This window comes from Physeter macrocephalus, chromosome 16 (genome assembly GCF_002837175.3).
Source record: "Physeter macrocephalus isolate SW-GA chromosome 16, ASM283717v5, whole genome shotgun sequence".
NCBI lineage: Eukaryota > Metazoa > Chordata > Mammalia > Artiodactyla > Physeteridae > Physeter > Physeter macrocephalus.
This window is the reverse complement of record NC_041229.1, coordinates 33,673,779-33,696,235: the sequence shown is the minus strand read 5'-3', so window position 1 is coordinate 33,696,235 and position 22,457 is coordinate 33,673,779. Positions and strand designations below refer to the sequence as shown.

Sequence of the window (22,457 nt, the reverse complement as noted above, 5' to 3'; positions counted from 1 at the left end):
CCATGTTAGGGAAGTTTTTAACTATAATCTCTTCAAATATTTTTTCAAACCGTTTCTTTTTCTCTTCTTTTCTGGGACCCCTATAATTCGAATGTTGGTGCATGTAATGTTGTCCCAGAAGTCTTTGAGACTGTCCTCAATTCTTCTCATTCTTTTTTTTTTTATTCTGCTCTGTGGTAGTTATTTCCTTATCTTCCAGGTCACTTATCCATTCTTCTGCCTCAGTTATTCTGCTATTGATTCCTTCTAGAGAATTTTTAATTTCATTCATTGTGTTGTCCATCATTGTTTCTTTGCTCTTTAGTTCTTCTATGTCCTTGTTAAACATTTCTTGTATGTTCTCCATTCTATTTCCAAGATTTTGGATCATCTTTTCTATCATTACTCTGAATTCTTTTTCAAGTAGACTCCCTATTTCCTCTTCGTTTGTTTGGTCTGGTGGGTTTTTACCTTGCTCCTTGATCTGCTGTGTGTTTCTCTATCTTCTCATTTTGCTTAACTTTCTGTGTTTGTGGTCTCCTTTTCACAGGCTGCAGGTTCTTAGTCCCATTGTTTTTGGTGTCTGCCCCAGTGTATAAGGTTGGTTCAGTGGTTTGTGTAGGCTTCCTCATGGAGAGGACTGGTGCCTGTGTTCTGGTAGGTGGACCTGGATCTTGTCTTTCTGGTGAGCAGGACTGCATTTGGGGGTGTGTTTTGGGTTGTCTGTGAACTCAGTATGACTTTAGGCAGTCTTTATTCTAATGGGTGGGGTTGTGTTCCTGTCTTGCTAGTTGTTTGGCATGGGGCATCCAGCACTGGAGCTTGCTGGCCTTTGGGTGGAGCTGGGTCTTAGTGTTGAGACAGAGGTCTATGGGGAGCTCTCACTAATTTATATTATGTGCGGCTGGGAGGTCTCTGGTGGTCCAACGTTCTGAAGTCAGCTCTACCACCTCAGAGGTCAGGCTTGACACCATGCCAGAGCACCAAGACCCTATCAGATACACGGCTCAGAAGAAAAGTGAGAAAAAATGAAAGATAAATAAAATAAAATAATTAAAATTTAAAAATAAAGAAAATTATTAAAATAAAAAAATAGAAAAGTAATAAGAAAAAAAGAAGAGAGCAACCAAACCAAAGCACAGGGCTTCCCTGGTGGCACAGTGGTTGAGAGTCCGCCTGCCGATGCAGGGGACACGAGTTCATGCTCCGGTCCGGGAAGATCCCACATGCTGCAGAGTGGCTGGGCCCGTGAGCCATGGCCGCTAAGCCTGCGCGTCCGGAGCCTGTGCTCCGCAATGGGAGAGGCCACGACAGTGAGAGGCCCACGTACTACAAAAAACAAAACAAACAAACAAAAAAAACCAAAGCACAAATCCACCAGTGATAACAAGCACTGAAATCTATGCTAAGATAAACATAAAATGAGAAACAAGTCAGTCACAGACAGCAAACCCCAAGTCTACATTTGCTCCCAAAGTCCACCGCCTCAATTTTGGGTTGATTTGTTGTCTATTCAGGTATTCCACAGATGCAAGGTATATCAAATTGATTGTGGGGATTTAATCTGCTGCTTTTGAGGCTACATGGAGAAATTTCCCTTTCTCTTCCATGTTCACACAGCCCCTGGGGTTCAGATTTGGTTTTGGCCCCACCTCTGCATGTAGCTTGCCCCCAGGCTTCTGTTCCTGCTCAGACAGGACACGGTTAAAGCAGAGGCTGATTAGGGTGCTGTTGCTAATTCAGGACATGGGGAGGGAGGCGTACAGTAGTTAAAATTGGAATGTAGGGCGAGACTGCGGCAGCAGAGGCCGTCGTGACATTGCAACAGCCTGAGGCATGCCATGTGTTCTCCCAGGGAAGTTGTCCCTGGATCACAGGACCCTGGCAATGGCGGGCTGCACAGGCTCCTGGGGGGTTGTAGATAGTTACCTGTGCTTGCACCCAGGATTCTTGGTGGCTTCAGCAGCAGCATTAGTGTTTCATGCCCTTCTCTGTTGTCTGAGTTGATAGCCGTGGCTCACTCCTGTCTCTGGAGCTCATTTAGGTGGTCCCCTGCCTTCTGTGGTCAGACAGGGAAGGAATCCCCTCTCCTTGCTCACCCTGAAACAATGGGCTCTTGCCTCTTAGGCAGGTCCAGAGTTTTTCCAGGACTCGCTCCTGGCTAGCTGTGGAGCACTAGCTCCCTTCAGGCTGTGTTCCCGCAGCCAACCCCAGTCCTCTCCCTGGGATCTGACCTCCGAAGCCCGAGCCTCAGCTCCCAGCCCCCACTCACCCTGGTGGGTGAGCAGACAAGCCTCTCAGGCTGGTGAGTGCTGGTCGGCACCTATTCTCTGTGTAGGAATCTGTCTGCTTTGCCCTCTGCACCCCTGTTGCTGCACTCTCCTCCATGGCTCTGAAGCTTCCCCCGCACCCACTGGTGAGTGCTGGTCGGCACCTATTCTCTGTGTAGGAATCTGTCTGCTTTGCCCTCTGCACCCCTGTTGCTGCACTCTCCTCCATGGCTCTGAAGCTTCCCCCACACCCACCCCCTGTCTCTGCCAGTGAAGGGGCTTCCTAGTGTGTGGAAACTTTTCCTCCTTCACAGCTCCCTCCTCAAGGTGCAGGTCCCACCCCTTTTCTTTTGTCTCTATTTTTCCTTTTTTCTTTTGCCCTACCCAGGTACGTGGGGATTTTCTTGCCTTTTGGGAAGTCTGAGGTCTTTTGCCAGCATTCAGTAGGTGTTCTGTAGTAGTTGTTCCACATGTAGATGTATTTTTGATGTACTTGTAGGGAGGAAGGTGATCTCCACGTCTTACTCCTCTGCCATCTTAAGGTCTCCTGCAATGCATCATTTTTATCAATAGATGGAGTCTACTACTACAGGTGTATGTATCAAATAGTCTGTCTGAGTTTGTCTATAATAATACCTTGTTGGTATGGAATTTTAAAAACGAATCCCTTAAGAGATAGAATCATCTTTGATTACTCTTTGCTGGGGACTGGAAAGCTCTACATAGACCCAGGCTCTTCCACCCCTTACAATGAACTTTATTTCTAAGAGAAAACCAAGAGAAAGAGTAAGAAGAGAGAGAGAGAGAGAGAGAAAGAGAGAGAGAGAGAGAGAGAGAGGAAGAGGGCTCACTGAGTCACTAAGATGCTTTCGAAGTGACAATGAACAAAGATATCTAACAGAGTACAGGCAGTCAGAATACATGTTTTTCAGACTAGTCCCTTATTTTCCAGTCTGTGTTTTAGCAGATCTTAACTCTCTGCTTTTCCCAGTCTGGGAAGCCTTCATTTCTCTTGCCCTGTTTTGACAATTTTCAGAATATAAGATTTGGAACCATAGAAACTTAGTTAAAATCAACTATTTACTATGTGGCTAATTTTGTGGAAGTCTCCTCTCAGAACCTCAGCGTTTTCATCTTTGAATTACAAATAATTATAAAACTCAGCTCAGACAATTAAATAATAATATATGAAAGTGTTTGTAAATGTTGTTTAAATTTATAATAATAATAATAATTATTATAAATAATAGTAATAGTAGTAGTAGTGATAGTGGTAATCAGGTTCTGCATTCCAAACCCTGGATTTGTGTCCCAAAGTTATCATTTATTTACTATACAAATTTACTTAATTGATTTTAGCCTCAGTTTTGTCTTCTACAAAATGGGGAAATTAAATAGATAACTAAGAAAAACCTACCATATAGCACAGGGAATTCTACTCAATACTCTGTAATGGCTTATATGGGAAAAAAAAATCTAAAAAAAAGTGGATATATGTATATGTATAGCTGACTCACTCTGCTGTACACCTGAAACTAACATAACATTGTAAATCAACAATATTGCAATAAAAATTAATTAAAATATAAAAAGTCCTACTGTTAAAAAGAAAAATTAAAAATCACTGCTTTATAAAAGAAATAAAAATAAAATGAGGAAATTAATTCTAGTCACATTGTTGTTATGAGTGTTACATGATATATTGTATATAAATTATTCAGTATAATGTCTGACATATAGTAATTATAACACAAGTAAACTTTAGTTATTATTCTTATTAATTATAATTTACTGAGTACTTGTGACATACTAAGTATTTACAAATGTTGATTGATATTCATCATAATATTGTAAGGAGACATTATTATCCACAATTAATAAATGAAGCAGCAAAGGATAAAAGTAGTTGGCTCAAGGCTAGAAAATGATGGTACTAGGATTTAAACCCAAGTGTCTGACTCTAAAGCTCAAGAATTTTAAAATATATATAAAAATATAAGATATATTTATTAAAAGTTAATCTTATGCATTATAGATATTTATAATATTAATGTAAATAATTATATTTTAATGAGTAAAGACCAGAAGAAATTCTTTTTTCATGACTTGATTGTGCAGTTTAATTCTAACTGAGATTTTGACAAGGTTTCATGTGCTTTTCTGAATTTTTAAAAATTCATTACGATGCAACAACATGCAGTATAATATTTTGACAATAATTTCCGCTTTATTTATTTATCAAATCACTTATTTTCCTCTTTTAAAATAAAACTTTAAGTAACAGCAATATAATTTGGTATAGAATAATACATTTTAGTTATTTTCATGTAAATTATTTTGGTTGTAGCTAAGGAAAAAGCTGTCTTCCTTTTTATGCCTCTTCTCTTCTGATTTCCTTATTTACTTTATCTACCAGCTGGTAAACATTTAATTGTATACAGTTTTGTCATCTTTATTCAATTATTTGACTTATTTTGAGGACATGTCTCATTTATTCCATGAGAATGTGTGTACTTGCATTACATCATTTTCCCCTTACAATCCAGCATCATTAAGCACTAAAAGTCTTGATTGAATGAGTGAAGAAAGGAATATGTGAAAAATGCATGAGGACCAACATTTCCATGTCTGCAGTACCCAAGTAGTAACACTATATTAGTTCATGATTTTCCTTTATCACATATTATTTTTAACATTCTAAGACTTTTACAAACTTTTGGGTTTTTTTAAATAATGTTTTTGTTTAATATTATTCTCCTTAGCTCCACTTTTGGTGAATTCAAAGATATATATTTTAAAATGTACAACATCTATGTTTGAGATGTGTTTTTTCATTTCATATATCATATTTTTAAAAGCAGTCTTGGTCAATGACAGAAAAAATCCATTTAGGTCTCCGCAATTTTCTAAAACAATGTAATTTGCTAGTTATATCTTTCTTTGGTAATATGCTTGTTTATTATGAGGAAAGTGCAAGAATTTTGAGTAGGAACATAGTGGAGAAAAAATGTCTTGATACTTAGAGAAATTATAAGTGTTTACTTCTGGTCCTTACAGAAAGTGTGGAATATGGGCCAGTGTTTGTGCAAGAACCAGATGATATAATTTTCCCGACTGATTCTGATGAAAAGAAACTAGCACTGAATTGTGAAGCTCGTGGCAACCCAGTTCCCAATTACAGGTAGAAATTCACTGTTAATCATTTTTCTTAAGTCTTAAAAATTCCTTTCAGTGAGATTCTGACACTCCCAGGGAGTATTATAATGTCTCAAGTAATTTTTATGTATTTGTCTTCTGATTTTTCCTAAGATGGCTTCGAAATGGAACAGAAATAGATTTGGAAAGTGATTATCGCTACAGTTTGATAGATGGGGCCTTCATTATAAGCAATCCAAGTGAAGTAAAGGATTCTGGCCATTATCAGTGTTTGGCAGCCAACACGTTTGGAAGTATTCTTAGTAGGGAAGCTGTACTTCAGTTTGCCTGTGAGTAAAGTATTGCTCTTTCCACATATACATATATATAGTGTGTGTGTGTGTATATATATACATATACATATATATATAAAACTTTAAGGTTTAGTGAAGCAATAGCTTATGACTTCAACTTTTAAAATCATGGTATAAACTGGTAATGATTAGAAGTATGAAAACCATGTGTTTCTTCCTGAGATATTTTCAAATTCCCTGAAATGTTTGCCCTCTTCACATAAATAGTAGTCTGGGGAGGTTAAAAATTCTGTTCATAAAAGCATATAAAGTTTTAGAATTGAAATATCCTTTGAAATCTAGTAATAAATAGATTTTTAATTTTTTCTGTCTGACTTTAAAATATACACTTAACTGCTTTTATTCTTCTACTGTCTATTATAGTCACTATTTGCTAAAGATTCTTCTGGACATAAGAGAGCATACACTAAAATTTCTGCTTGTAGTCAGGTAACCAAAGAAATGCCTCTGAAATGCTAATATCTCAGATTCTGATTATAACTTCCCTCCCAAGTGTCCCAATTTTTTTTATTAGAAAAAAGACACCACATGTAATCATTCATGTATACTAGAATATATATATTTTCTAAAATAGATAATATATCTAATTAACTAAATGTAGAGATTTCTTAAAACTCTTGAAATCATTTCATTTATGATGGCGTCTTACACCAAATTAAGGATAGGCTACTGGGTGAGATCATTTCTTAGTAGGTAATCCTACTTGAATTAAATTCTTGAGGATTATAATCTCTAAGAAATTGAAGGACCAGGGATCTTTGTGCTAATAATTCATATGTAACTATAATGGCTATGTAATTTGTCACAAAAAGATTTTTAAGTTAAAATTACACCCTGAAGAATGGAATAATTGATTTTTGTCTGTATAATCTTCATGTATTATGTCTAATTAACCCAGAACCCAGACACCCTATTAAAGGAGTGTGAAGGAGAAAAGGAAAGAATAAAGGAATGACAATGGATTCAGTTTTGAGAACATCAAGCTAGGTACTAGAAAAATCAAAATATTATCTTTAAAGTATAATTGGCTAAGGAGTTTAGATTGGTACTTTACATACACCAAATATACCAAGACAGGAGCTTAAGTATACTCCTTTTGTTTTTGAAAATATTATGTGGTGTATCACAGAACCTAATACTTTTCAGTATGTACATTGAAAAAATCCTAATAAACCAAATAAACAACCCTCCTAATTGCTCCTCTGTTCAATAGAGCAGTCTTTTCAAGACAGATACAGCAAATCCAGAAAACACGATGTACAAGTATTAGTGGCTTCTACCTTTCTCTTTGGTCTATACTCTCTAACACAAGTATGCTAATTCTCAATAGCCTGTATATCAGTTGTTTTTCTCCCAAATCAACAGTGGTGGCAAAATATGCAATGTTTTCTGCATTATTCAGACCAGAAATCAATTCCACCTACAGTGAGCAAGTTGGCACCAGCATTTAGAGTTCAATGACTAGGCAAGGGAAACTTTACCTCTCAATCAACCTACCTACTTACTTACTTATCTATTCCACATCAAGCTGTCCTGAACTTAATTTGGAGCAACATTTGCTTTATTTTTAACTTAACTATTATGGGTAGACAGACATGTGCAATCATTAGGAGTGTCTTATTACTCTGCCTCTCCCCAACCCCACCCCACCTGACTCACTGCTGTGTTCTGGAGGCCATACATATGCATAAGAGCCTGTAAGATGCCTGGTTGAAGCAGTCAATCACTTACATAGGGAAGGCCACTTCTGCCTCAAAATTGTTCCCCTAGATTCCATTATGTCTGTGTTGATGATATAAAAATTAAGTCTGTTAGGCTTAGTTTTATTTTTTGCCAGGTGATATTTGGGGAAAAAATGCAAATACACATGATAGAGAAGATAGGATGAAGACAATCAATTTGCTTTCTAGTATACCTGGGTGTGAGCTTGGGTGCTAGGAGTCACCCATGCTCTAGGAATCAGAGTAGTTTTATGATTAGGGTGAGAAAATGAGGAAGGTTGCTGGGGAGAAAGAAAAGAAGGGGCTTCTGAAAAGAAGTGAGAGCATACAAATGTAAAGATTACAAACTTGGTGGCAACTTTCCTTTACATCATGATTTTCTATGACCAGCCTCAGAGATAGAGAATGAACTCACTATTTGTTGTTCATAGAATGCTTAATGTCCAAAGGGCTTTTGTGGCTACAGGAACTCTGATTACTTTTTATACATTTTGAAGCTGAAATCATTAATTATTTATATCCATCAGCCACTATTTATGTAAAAATTCAAATATGTATTACATAACTAATATTTCAAAACAAGTATATTTAGTAAGTTTAGATAATTATTAAAACATATTAGATTAAATTAAATATTTAAATCTAATACAAGTCTGTTAAATGTTTTAAATGTCATATAATTAGACAAAATTACAAATTATCAAAATGATTATAAACTTATGAACTAGGTTTACAATTATGTTATTATATAAATATTTTTACCTTTATATCTTAATTTTATCATGTATTACACAATAATTTTATCAGCTATGGTTTTCTACATTGTGTAGTGCAATTGTGATCTTCTAAAATCAAATAGAAAGGAGGATCATATTACCTAATCCAGAGTAGTTTCTGAGTTATCAACCAATTGAATTCGGGTTGCTCCTTTCAAAGTGAGACTGTTAACAGACATGGCCTCTTTTATAATTTGAACATTATTTTTGATATCTCAATAATACTTTAAATAATAATAATAATACTTTAAATCTATAGCTTTTGCATACATTTTCACCTTTTGAAATATGACATATTTGCCTAAAATAACGTGATTTTAAGAATTAATTGGACAACGTTAAATAAACATTAAATGTGTCTTCCCTAATTATATTCATAGAAAAAAGTACTGATCTATATTTTATAAATAGGTACATATTTAAATGAATAATCAAGATATTCATATATTAACAATTCCATACTTATTAAAAATAATAAAATTTAATCATATCCTACTAGAATTATCTTCCTTTTGTATGAAATTATATATATTATATACACACATGCATCATATTAAACTTTCCAATTTTGAGTATCATTAAAGTTGCATGAGATTTTTCAGATTTATCTTATTCATATACATATATAAATTGTCACAATTTGACTATTGGGAATCCCTGAATGTTAGCTTCTTTGTCTTCTTATTAACTAGAAATATATTTTAAAATATTCTTAACATCTTTAAAATATTAAAGAATAAAGAATAAAAAATGTTTATTCTTAACATCTTTAAAATATTCAATAACATCTTGATCTTGTGCCCACCCCCCAAGTATAGATTCAGCTACATTTCTTTGACTGTAATGCATAATGTTATTTATAGAGACTAAAATCTAGGTGTTAGAGGTGCATGTAAGATTGATCCAAATAAGTTCCGGTGCTGAGGAGGATGACATTATTGCCAAAGCAGTTTAGTAAAAAACCGATTTTTAAAAACAAAAATTTGGGGCTTCCCTGGTGGCGCAGTGGTTGAGAATCTGCCTGCCAATGCAGGGGACACGGGTTCAAGCCCTGGTCTGGGAAGATCCCACATGCCGTGGAGCAACTGGGCCCGTGCGCCACAACAACTGAGCCTGCGCGTCTGGAGCCTGTCCTCCGCAACAAGAGAGGCTGCGACAGTGAGAGGCCCGCGCACCGCGGTGAAGAGTGGCCCCCTCTCGCCGCAACTAGAGAAAGCCCTCGCACAGAAACGAAGACCCAACACAGCCAAAAATAAATAAATACATTCATAAAAAAAAACAAAAACTTTTTAAGGTCTCAAGTTCATATAAGTAGTTTATATTTATTCAATGCTTACTTCTATGGCAGACAATGTTCTAAGTGTTTTAAAATATGTTAACTCATTTCATCCTCATAACCAACCTATGAAGTATTATGCTGTTAAATGTAAACACATTTTACAGATGACACCTCTTATTTAACTCTAATAGTACTCAGTCTTTTCCTTATATAAATATGTATTATATTTATTTTATGGCATACTTATTTTGATTTTAATTCCCTGCTCAAACAATAATTATATTGTAATCTTTCAAAAAATCTTTTTATGTTTGCTTCATCAACCATCATTTTATAATCAATATATTAATAGCTATGTGTAAAGCAAAAATAAATACTGGGATAAAAAATAAGTATATAATCATTCTGCATTTATTCTCATTGTTTAAATTAGTTAATAAATCACTTGCTTAATTTTACTTATGGAAATTTAAGAGCTTAAGGCACATTAGGTCTCCTTCTGGATCTAGAATTTGGGGATTTATAGTACTTTTGGTATGTAATTATCTTTTTCTTATCATATTTTCTCTTTTATTATACCTTTTTCTCTTAATTTAAAAAACTTATTAGACAATCTAAAGTTAGGACCTGGAAAGCTACATTTTCTAAATAATCTTGAAACAGGACATGGATGACTGTGGCTGTTACCAAAAGCTGAAACTATCTTTGTAGATCCTGGCTTTTGAAGAGAATGGTGATTAAGAAATTAGTGTTGGCACTTTTACCTGTTGATGTGGCAATAATAAAAGATATATCTAATGTACACTAAGTGTAAGTGTAAAACAAATTTAGTTTCTTTAAAGTTTTGTTCCTATTCACTTGTCACTCAACATATCAACAAGTGTTTATTTATATAATAATTATTTTAATTTACTAATATATTTGATCTTAACCTCATTCCAAAGGTGATTTATTTGACTTGCCATGTAAAATCATATACCATAAATGATAAATATGTAAATTAGTAAATACAACACCAGGAAAAAAGTACATTTCATCATAAGAGGTCAAGACAGTATAAGCCATATGTCTCATAATTATTATGGTCAAGACATAAATATTTCCTTGGGACTCCCAGTAGTCAGAGAAAAAGGAGAAATACAGACATTTAAAGGATGTTTGCTTGAGAAGAAAATTTTTTCTTGACATTTAATTCTCATAGAAATTTCTCATCTGAGACTTTATATAGAGATTTTAACATCTCTACATCAACTGAATAGCATGTTTAATTAGCCTGACTTAAAACCAAACCAATTTTTAAAATATAACTAGAATTTAATCATGAAGCTATTCATTTTGTTCATTTATAAATCTTTTTTTTTTATTTTGATTTGAGCAGCTAATGGATTTGAGCAGCTGCTGCTCCTTTTAACCCACCTCTCACAAGTCTAAATGTCTACCTATGAGGATCTTTCAATTTAAGCTCTCCCTAAATGAATGTTTATAAACATGACTCAGCTTAGTTAATGTTAATAATATACATTAGCATTAATAAATATATATCTCATAAGGGTGTAGTAAAAATTAATGAGGTGGAGAAGTCATGTCTGTGAACTGATTTTTAAGTTCAGAAAGAAAGACATAAATAAACACAAAGTTGGAGTATTATTGCTAGTAATGATTGTTACTGGTTATCAATAAGGTTATCTTTGGCAGAGTATATTTTACTCTTGTAGCTTATGTTCATTATGAGTATAATTTCCTCACCTAGTATAGTGATTTTTCTTCAGTGACAAGCAAGAATACACCATATAAAACTTTGTCACTCATTAGCCTATTACCATGCTGATGAGAATTTTGAATTGATAATGTGACACTACACACTTCTCAAACATCCTTCAGAAATCTAAGGCTCATAACAGTTTCTCCAAAGTTTGGATATTTAGAAATAATTCATACCAGCAAGTCAAACATAAAATGAATCAAGAATAAAATCTCCTCATGCTGTCTCTTGCTTCAAAAAGATCTTTATATACCATCCAGTAAATTGATAGTTCATATCTAAATTCAAACATATTGCTTTTCAGGGCATTTAAGATGATGTAGATCCAGAATATTCCATTAGCTTTCCTTGAAGCAGTTGATTAAAATAACCCCCTTAACTCTTTGAGAGATTATATAATTTTTGTAGACTTTGTATTTAAGCAGTTTAACATTTCATTTTCATATAAAACTCAAAAATTACTTCTCTAGTTTTTTCTTAACTTTTTCCCTTAAGTAAAATTGACACTAGACTTTAAAATCACATTTTACTAGCATTTAACATCTAATGAAATTATTTGAATAATTGCTAACTCTACAGTATATTCGAAGCTTTTTCCCATTAGTCTATGAGGTTTAGTTCATAATAAATTTATTAAATTATTTGAATATTAACCTGGATGAGTCACTCTGGCATGGATGATTTTACTAATTATAAAATTATCTGATTTTATTACAAGAGAAGTTATTAGTTTGTAATTTTGTCTTCTATAAACAAAGCAACACTGTTTTACTTTTATTAAATCATTACTCAAAGAATATAGCTTAAATGACAATTATTCTGATCATAATAGATATGGTACCTGTACCATATACCCCTTGGTATGGTACCATATGACCCCTTGACAAACTATAGTATGAGTTCTTTGACTGAGATCACAGACAAAAATTTTAATTAAAAATAGTTTCACATCCTGCAGACTACACCACCCTCCCCTTATGGTGATTCATAGGTACTTCCCTGGGGGACCAGTGGTTGATCCTTTGTCTTCCAATGCAGGGGATGCAGGTTCAATCCCTGGTCAGGGAGCTAAGATCCCACATGCCTTGTGGCCAAAAATCCAAAACATAAAACAGAAGCAATATTGCAACAAATTCAATATAGACTTTAAAAATGGTCCACATCAAAAAAAATCTAAAAATATTTAATTTTATGCTTTAAAGGAAAGTTATGAGTGAATCAAAGTGGAAGTCTGTGGCCGATTGTCCTCAAATAATTAATTATTAATTTTATTTAAAAATTTGCAAGAGTTGTGTTTATTAAAGTTCATCCAAACACATATTTTCATTATTTATGGAAATCATGAATAACTCTGGCCATATGTGAGAGATACAGTGAAATGGCTTGACCTCGGATACAAGAGCTCCTTTCAGTGATCTCAGTGCTCTGCTTCTAGTTTTTAGAAATTCAGAAAGGCAGTTCTTCACTCACGTTGTGTGAAGTAACCCAGAAAGACCAGGATCAGGGAGCATATAAATCCTCTGACCCTTAATGCTCAAGCCCATTTACCTAATTCATTGTTCCCTAATCCTTAGCAGAGTGTCTTTAGAGATCTTTTCCCAGCACTAAAAATCCATGGCATAAAAGAACAATGGAATTTAAATCTCACTACTAGTGTCCCTTTTACTTGATAAGATAGCAGTTCCATCTCAGGACATTATATAATCCTGATGAATAGAAAGATACTAATATACAACAAGAAGCATAAACAAAGAGGCATATATGAGTCTTTTCTAAATTTATTTTACTCCAAAAAATCTTTTCTTGGGCTTCCCTGGTGGCGCAGTGGTTGAGAGTCCGCCTGCCGATGCAGGGGACACGGGTTCGTGCCCCGGTCCGGGGGGATCCCGCGTGCCGCGGAGCGGCTGGGCCCGTGAGCCATGGCCGCTGAGCCTGCGCGTCCGGAGCCTGTGCTCCGCAACGGGAGAGGCCACAGCGGTGAGAGGCCAGCGTACCACAAAAAAAAAAATCTTTTCTTGAAGGACAAGTCCAAGTGAATATGTATTACAGAGTCTAGAGTTCTTGTAATCTGATTGCCATTTCCACACATTGCTACTCTTCATGTATAACAATAGATGGATGGATAGATACATAGACAAATAGAGATGTGGATGTATAGATGTGTATATGTATATGTATGTATGTATATGTCTGTCTGTCTGTATGTACATAAATTTAATAACACTAACACAGGAATAAGCAGCAATAGCTATTGAACACTTAAAAGCCAGGCAAACTGTTAAATGCATTTAGTGCATCATCACCCTCTTTAATCTTCCTATCAACCTTATGAGGGAAGTTCTATTTTTGACCTAATTTATAAATGAAAAAAAAGTGAAGCTCAGGAATGTCAAGTTATTTTTGCAAAGTCACACAGCTAGTAAATAATAGAACAGCAGCTCCAATTCATATCTAACTTCAAACTTCATACTTATAATCTACCTTGTTCTACCCTACACTGTACTTAACCATGCAGTTTTTGTTCAGCATATCTGTAGTTGTTTTATTCATAGAACATTTACTCAATCTCTACTCTCTTGGGCATTATTCTAGAAGTCAAGGAGCCCATAATGAGTATCTCCCCTTGACCTACCAGAAAAATTGCCTACTTGGAACTCCTGCCCACTTCTTCTACTCCTTAACATCTCCCTTCTCCACCCTACCCGAACCCCACTAAAATCCCTCTGTATTGTTTTCTGAAATGATATAAAACACAATTATGACCATATTGCCCCTGCATAAATCTCTGATGTTTTACTATAAATAAACAGAATTTTGTAACTTACCCTTTAAGTGCATAAAGGGCAGAGAGAATCAGGGGGTTGCTCTGGAAATATGTATGCAGACAACTCTGTAGGAAAAGTCAAATTAAGAGGTCATTTTGATAACCTAGATAAAAAGGACTTGAAGGCCCTGATGTATTGGATATGATAGATATCTGTAGGAGGCTCCAAAATAAATGAGAATTTGCAAATGGCTGAATAGAAAGGGGTGGAAATGTGAAAAATACGGAGGAGTTAAAATATCAAAATTCTGAGCTTTGATCAATTCAATTGAGCAATACATAATGCTGTTACATAATAAAGTCACACAGAGAAGAGGAACAAGTTTCTGGGAGAATAAAGTGATTTCAGATGAGCTAGTTTCATTTTGATTTTCAGAAGAAAATACCCAATATTTAAAAATATTGTTTGGCCCTCAGGAAAGGCAGGCAGGAGCAGAACATATTGAGAGACTCAATGAAACCATAGGGATGGTTCATCAAGAGAAATTATATTAGGAAGAAAACAGGACTAAGGATTAACCTTTAGGATTATACACATTTCTCTGATAGAAAGATAGTGAAAGATAGAAAGAAAGGAGTTAGTGAAGAAGATAAAAGAATGATCTGAGAGGTGCAGCAGAAACCAATAAAATAGAGAAAAATAGAACTGATATTCAGAATTTTAAGGTAGGAACTGTCATTCACATCAAATGGTGTCACACTCAGAAAAGACCTTAGGATTTTGAGACTTTTAAAAATCAGTTTTAGTAAAGAACGAGACAGAAATCAGAATTGAAGGCATTTAAGTATAAGATATTATAGTGGATTATGATTTTTACTGTAACAGTAATGAGGATGTTTAACAGAGTTTTGTTGACATGACATGATAGTGAAACATAGTGTTATTTAGTAGTAGAAAGAAGGGAGTCAGTGTAGAAGAAGATGCTGAAAATACAAAATAGAAAGTGTCTAGTGAAACGAATTTCTGCTTTCCAAGTAAGGTATAGGTTTCCTCTAGATTTTAATTTGCTTCTAGGGAAATATTATGCCACACAGAAGATACTCAATTTGTAAATAGTATGTGGGACTAGAAAAAAACTTATTTTTTTTTCAATAAAACACAGCTATTATCTCAAGAGAAGTAGAAACAACTGTACTACCGGCATAACTTTGTAACACTCAGTGGAAGAATCACATGGTAGTTAGGTTTAACTGGTATTTTTCCCATTCCCAAAGAATGTAAAGAAGAGGAACTAAGAGGATAACCCCTAAGCAAGACCAAATAATTAGCTGTGTGCTGCTCAGAAGGGCTTCCGCACCTGTGAGTTCATGGTCCTGGTTTCTATATGAGCTTTCTGCAGTGTTTCTATGTCTTGTTTTTGTTTTTAGTCAAAATTTAGTATTTTGGGAAAATTATGGAAGCACACATGGGTTTCTCATTATAAATCCTAACAGGCCTACTTGCGTATCTGAAACAAGAGTTTTTTAAACTAAAAGCGTCTTCAACTTATTGCAATAAAGTCTTGTTCAACTGTAAATGATGCTGTATGATCTGTGTTGGATCTCACATTAAAATACGATAAGCATCTTCCACAACTTTGTTTAGGATATCCTCACACATTGGGCATTTAAGCTAGTCTGTAAGTTTGATAAGATTGTATCTCTGAGGTATGTTTATTGGGCTTACAGTCTAAGTTTAGACTAAAGTGGGATGAGGATGATTTTTCTATGCCAAGGTTATGTTCTGTCCATTCTGTGGGACTTAAGGGCCAAGCATGCAGTTTGTTGGGTCATGGGAATCACTTCATAAACCATTAAGCCTATCTCTATGGACATATATGTATGTATGTATTTATTTGCCTTTCTTTAAATAATTTTTAAAATTTCATTTATTTTTGAATTTAAGGTACAATTGATGTATAATATTATATTAATTTCAAGTGTACAACATGATTCAAAATTTGTATATGTTGTATACTTATTGGTCACCCCAATAAGTCTAGTTAACATCTGTCACCTTACATACTTGCATAAAGCCTTTTTTTGTGTGATGAGAATCTTTAAGGTCTACTCTCTTAACAACTTTCAAATATTCAATAAACTGTTATTAACTATAGTCACCATGCTGTACACTACATGCCCATGACTTATTTATTTTATAACTGGAAGTTTGTACATTTTGACCCCCTTCACCCATTTCACCCACCCCTCACCTTCTGCCTTTGGCAACCACCAATCTGTTCTCTGTATCTGTGAGTACAGTTTTTGTTTAAAATTTCATATATAAGTGGCATAATAAACTATTTGTCTTTCCCTGTCTGACTTATTTCATTTAGCACAATGCCCTCAAAGACCATCCATGTTGTCACAAATGGCAAGACTTCATTAATTTTTATGGCTGAATAATATTCCATTATATATGTACATTACATTTTCTTTATTCATTCTTCCATCAGTGGACAGTTAGGTTGCTTCCATGTCTTGGCTACTGTAAATAATGCTACAATGAACATAGGAATGCAGATACCTTTTTGGGTTAGTGTTTTTATTTTCTTCAGATAAGTACTAGAAGTGGAATTGCTGGATCATATGATAGTTCTATTTCGGTTTTATTGAGGGCACGTCACACTATTTTTATATTTTATATAGTGACTACACCAATTTACAAACCCACCAGCATGGCATTAAGTGTTTCCTTTTCTCCACATCCTTGCCAATACTTGTTAGTTCTTATCTTTTTGATAATAACCATTCTAACAGTTGGGAGGTGATATCTCATTGTGGTTTTGATTTGCACTTCCCTGATGATTAGTGATGTTGAGCATCCTTTTATGTCTCTGTTGGCCATCTGTATGTCTTTGAGAAAATGTCTATTCAGATCTGTCCATTTTTCAATTGGATTGTTTGGGATTATTTTGCTATTGAGTTGTATGGGTTTGTGTATATTTTGAACATTAACCCCTTATCAGATATATGATTTGCAAATATTTTCCCTTATTCAGTAGGTTGTCTTTTCATTTTGTTGATTGTTTCCTTTGCTGTGCAGAAGTCTTTTAGTTTGATGTAGTGTCACTCTTCATTTTTGCTTTTGTTGCATTTGCTTCTGGTATCAGATTCAAAAAATCATGGCCGGGCTTCCCTGGTGGTGCAGTGGTTGAGAATCTGCCTGCCGATACAGGGGACACGGGTTCGTGCCCCGGTCCAGGAAGATCCCACATGCCGCGGAGCGGCTGAGCCTGTGAGCCATGGCCACTGAGCCTGTGCGTCCGGAGCCTGCCCTCCGCAACGGGAGAGGCCACAACAGTGAGAGGCCCGCATACCGCAAAAAACGCAAGTAGCTGTCCACTTTTCCCACCACCATTTATTGAAGATACTGTCCTTTCCCCATTGTATATTCTTGACTCCTTTGTCATAAATGAATTGACCATATATGTCTGGGTTCATTTCTGGGCTCTCTCTTGTGTTCCATTGATCTATGTGTCTCTTTTTATGCTGACATTGTCATGTTTAGACAAAAAGTTATTATTCTTTATTTTCTTCACTTTTCCTCCTACCCTCCTAACACTAATATGATAAGCCTGCTCTTCTTCTTAAAACATTTAAAGTCTTCCCATTCATTCTAGAATAAAGTGCAAACTACTACAAATGACTACAAGGCCATTTATTATTTAAATTCTGCCTGCTTTTCCAGCTTTCTTTCTAATTCTGAGGCTATACTAAACTATATACAGTGTTCAAAACATTTTATTCTTGTTCATGATATCATATTTTTACTTGTGATATTCACCCTGATTTCTGGGCTATTGTTCAATCACCTCTCTCTCTCTCTCACTCTCTTTCTCTCTCTCTCTCTCTCACATATGTTCCTTCTTGTATTTGTTTCTTGATACATTTCATGGCAACTATTTCTGACAATCATCTTTGGTTCCCAAAATCCATTCCAAACTTGAGCACACCATTGATTCTACAGGACTGTGAATTCATTGAGGGCAGATTTCATGTCTCATTCATTTTTTTAGATTAATACCCAACTGCTAACATGCAATTTCATAGTCAACACTCAGAGAATGTTTGTCAAATGAATAAGGGAATTAATGAACACCCTCCAGCACCGCAGTGGCCACTACTCTCAAAAAGAATCCCCTTCTGAGACTATAAGAAGAATTATTTCTTAGGAGATACATACACATTTTCCGTAACATTGCAATAGAGAATCAAAACAAATAAGACAGTTTATGCAGAAACATTTTATAAATTATAAAGGTCTACATAGATTGTAGTTAGTGAGATTATTACTAAATTAAAAATGTATATTAATACCTATAAGGGTATTAAGGGATATAATTGATATTAATATCAAAACAGGTACTGATACTCATTTTAAAATTAGTAATATCTTTATATACTACTTTGCTTACTATTGGTATTATATTTCATATTTTAATAGATATCTAAGACAAAATAAAGTATCTCAGAGAAATATTGAAAAGTTGCCCTTTTTAATGTAACTTTACATATGTCCCTGACTGCAGACAGAAGAAAATTCTTTCTTTTCTAAACATGATTCTAGAATTCTAGCAACATTTCTCTACTGATCCTGGTAACAAAGAAAGTTTTCTAATTATTTCATAGCCCCATTGGGTTGCAAACATAGTCAAGAACATAGTGATAGAATTTGTCAACCTAAGCAACAAAACTTGCTCTTAAGTCCTTTGAGAATGTATGTGCAAATGTTACTCTTTCAGTTGTCAACACATAAGGTGTCTACCTGGTGCCACTGCTATTACTCATGTCAAAAGATCTAGAAATGGTAGTTTACTTTTTCAGTCAGTTTTGAAAAATCTTGTTTTTCAGCCCACCATAAGAAAAAAGTGTTTACCTACCAACTCTTAATCCGTAGGTGAGTTTAAAGAATTATCTTCCTTAAATAGTTCACAGGAAATTAAATAGCATCTTAAAAGAATCACATCTGTCACATTACATCATTTCTTGTATAGAATACTCTGTGGCAGTGTTTTTTTCATTTAATTTTGTGAATTTTTTAATTTAGAGATTTTTTCCAAAGTTGCTTCTTAAAATATTCTCTAAATATTTTTGATCTTAGTGGATTCACCCACTTTCAGAGATTAAAAAAATCAAGGCTGTATTTGCTCATAAAATAAATAATATAATGAAAATAACTGTATTTACAAATTTGAACAATTTACTTTAAATGTTAGACATTTGTATAGTATTTATATTGATATTTAATTATATAAACATTAATAGCATTTAATGACAATGCTAATAATAACAATAGCTAAGATTTATTGATTATTCAATCGCAAACAAAAATCCCATAAGTTAGGCAATTATCCACTTTTAAACGTATTGAACATTAGGAAACTGAAGGAGGTAATTCACTTGACATAGTTATAAGAGATGAAAATGAAATTCAAGTCTTGTTTTATCTGACTATAGAACCAGATCCTTTAATAAAATAAAAGCAATAATAATCCCTAATGTTTGTAGAGTTTTGCATGTGATATCACATTGAATCACCTGAACAATACTGAGGTTATGCTGGGTGGTCTCATGACCTCTAATTTTGAGATCAGAAAATTGAAATGATAAAGGTCATATATCCTACTTGTGGCCGTACAACCCAGATTAAAAATGAACTTCATACATGTGATACAGCCATGTACTTAGGCACATTCATATCATCTTTGCTTTTAGTTTATACTACAGTGTTTTCACACAAGACCACTCCTTGGTTTATTCTATCCTGGGAGCTTATTTATTCACACTGATTATTCCAAAACAATGCCATACAGAGAACATGAACACCAACTGCTTTTACTCTAATGTTATTGTTTCAATAAATCAAGTGATGTATAATTTCATATTATATTGAGGACTTCATGTTGGTTTTTATTAATTTCCAGGTGAAACTCAAAATAGCCCTAATTATAAGAGAGGTAAAAAAATTGTATTCACTCAGTTCTACTATCAATATCATCAGGTCACATTTGATCAGAAGATACATGGAGACCATGGAGATTTCAGTAATGTGGTCTAAGGCTTATCTTCTAAAATAAACCTAATTCAGCTTACTGCAATTGTATGCACCTTAGAAGGCCTAGCCTTAGAAATTTGGGATATACAGATATTCTACTTTAGTTCAAACTGTTTTCTAGCACCTGAAGTTTATAGCTACTGTTACTAGGCCTAAAGTAAAATCAGTTGAATAACTACCAATACCAAGATGTATTTTTCTACTTTCAAAATTAGTTTTAGATGCAAGCTTTAACTGCAGTCGAAATTTTATGATTTGAGTTTTCATATTTTAGAAGTACTAGTAATATAAAATCTATAACATAATTTAGTTACATACAATGCATTTTTCCTAACATAATCTGGATGGCACTGTAAATATGGATAAGGCTAAATGAGTATTTAAATATAAAGCATAAAAATTAACTGTCAACCTAATCTTGTTTACCTTTACAACCCTGACACTTCTTCATCATTTTGAATAATGAAATTTTCTTTGATGTTGACAAATATATTTCAGCATAAATAGCTCAGGACAAATAAAATATTTCAATACATACATTTTTTACATGGTCTTGTTGAACTAGAAATACTTGTCCTTGCCCAGGGTCCATTGAAACTCCTCTGTCACAAAATGATATCCTTCACCTTTGCTTCTAACAGATGTTATTTTTTCCCCCTGGCCTCTGCCATGGAGACAAATTATCATCTCTCTATAAAACTACAAAACAGAATTGCTTTTCCTTATTTATAGATTATGCAGACTTTGTAAGCATATCTCATTCTCAAAATTTACAACCTTGCACAAGGAGAAAAAAAGGACCAAAAATCTCATGTACATTTTAACACAACCATGTACTAAATTTTAACTTTCCTAATTATCTTTCTTTTAAAATGAAATTTAAAATACATTTTATTATTTAGTTTAGAAAATAATTATTGATTAATTATTAATCATATATAACTAGTAAATGAGTCACTAGTAAATGGCAGTGAGAGAAAAAACACAGGGGCAGATGATTCAAATCTTTTAAAACAATTTTAGAGAAAAGCAGCTCAATGGACATTCTACTCTTACACAAATATAAGAGTTCATTAGAGAAATTTTCACCCTCTAAGACCTCATTTAGCAAATGAGCTGGTTTTTCTCAATAGCATAATAAAGGCATGTAACCTGGTGATTCAATTTACCTTAATGATGATGAATGCTAAATGTTGATGTGCAGATATGTGTGTTTGGTTAAGAAGTGGTTTTGCTTACACCAAAAAGACTGAATACTCATCAAGGCCATATACTTGTACTAGTTTATTATAAAGTATTAATCATAATAAAAATTAGCAATCAACATTAACATAAGAAAGACAATTGAGGGTTAGGTTAGCTGGGGACAGTTTGTTGTGTTTGAGATATATCTATCCTTTTATGACTGCTCTCCTAGGAAAGGATAAGGTAGAAAGTATGTTAGTTTTTTCTTTCATCAGAGTGGAGCCTTATACAATGAGAGAGGTGGGATAAAGCAGCTTCTTTGCTCTGCTTAGAAGGACTAAGTCAGTGAGTGCAGTTACAGGGTTGGAAGTGGAGAAACTGAGTAGTAGAGTTATGGAAAACAAGGAGGAGAGATTTTCAAGGGTTTGTCAACCACATCAAATTCCATTGAGTTATTTGCAGGTAAAATGGGCAAAGTAACTGCATCTGTCAATTAAGAGAACACTGTTGAATATAAGGACAGTACTTCCATTAGAGGAGTGAGGTAGAAGTTGGTATATGGGATGTCAAAAAGTGAGCATATGGTAAGAAATTGGACACAAACATCTGCTTCTTTAAAAGTTAAACAGTGGATGGATAATGGAATTTATAATGATAAGAGGGTCGGAAGGTACACCTAGTAAATCCTATATTCTACTGAAAAAAATAATTTGAAATGGCTTTTATTCCTCAACAGTAAAATGCACGGATGTTCTTCTAGCTTCATCTTTCTCTTCCTTTTACATCCAATTAATTTTAACAACATCAGAGTCTCCTGACCATATCTAAATTGAGCATTTATTACTGAAATAGTCTTTCAGTGTCAGTACTGTACAGAGGATAGGTCCTTCTTTGAATTATACTCATATTCCAATGCCAAAATTTACAAACATTTCATCTTCATCCCATTTGAGGCTTACTAAAATATCCCTGATAGCTCAAAATTTTATCTTTGACGAAAGAGCCACAGTAGAAATGCTGGCTGTGATTTGATTTACCAACTGCCTGACAATGTCACTTACAGCCCTACCCTCACATTTCTTTTGATTTGATGCTCAGATAGCTTAACAGCACTT

The 22,457-nt window shown here is 34.3% G+C and overlaps 1 protein-coding gene across 1 annotated transcript in view; it reads left to right on the top strand.

The window, feature by feature from the left end:
* The window catches only part of CNTN5 (contactin 5), a 1,454,884-nt gene that overhangs the window by 926,411 nt on the left and 506,016 nt on the right, over window positions 1–22,457 (top strand). The window contains exons 5-6 of the mRNA XM_055091393.1: window positions 5,307–5,430; window positions 5,559–5,734. Coding sequence (XP_054947368.1) covers window positions 5,307–5,430; window positions 5,559–5,734 — 300 coding nt within the window. The remainder of the gene's footprint in view (window positions 1–5,306; window positions 5,431–5,558; window positions 5,735–22,457) is intronic.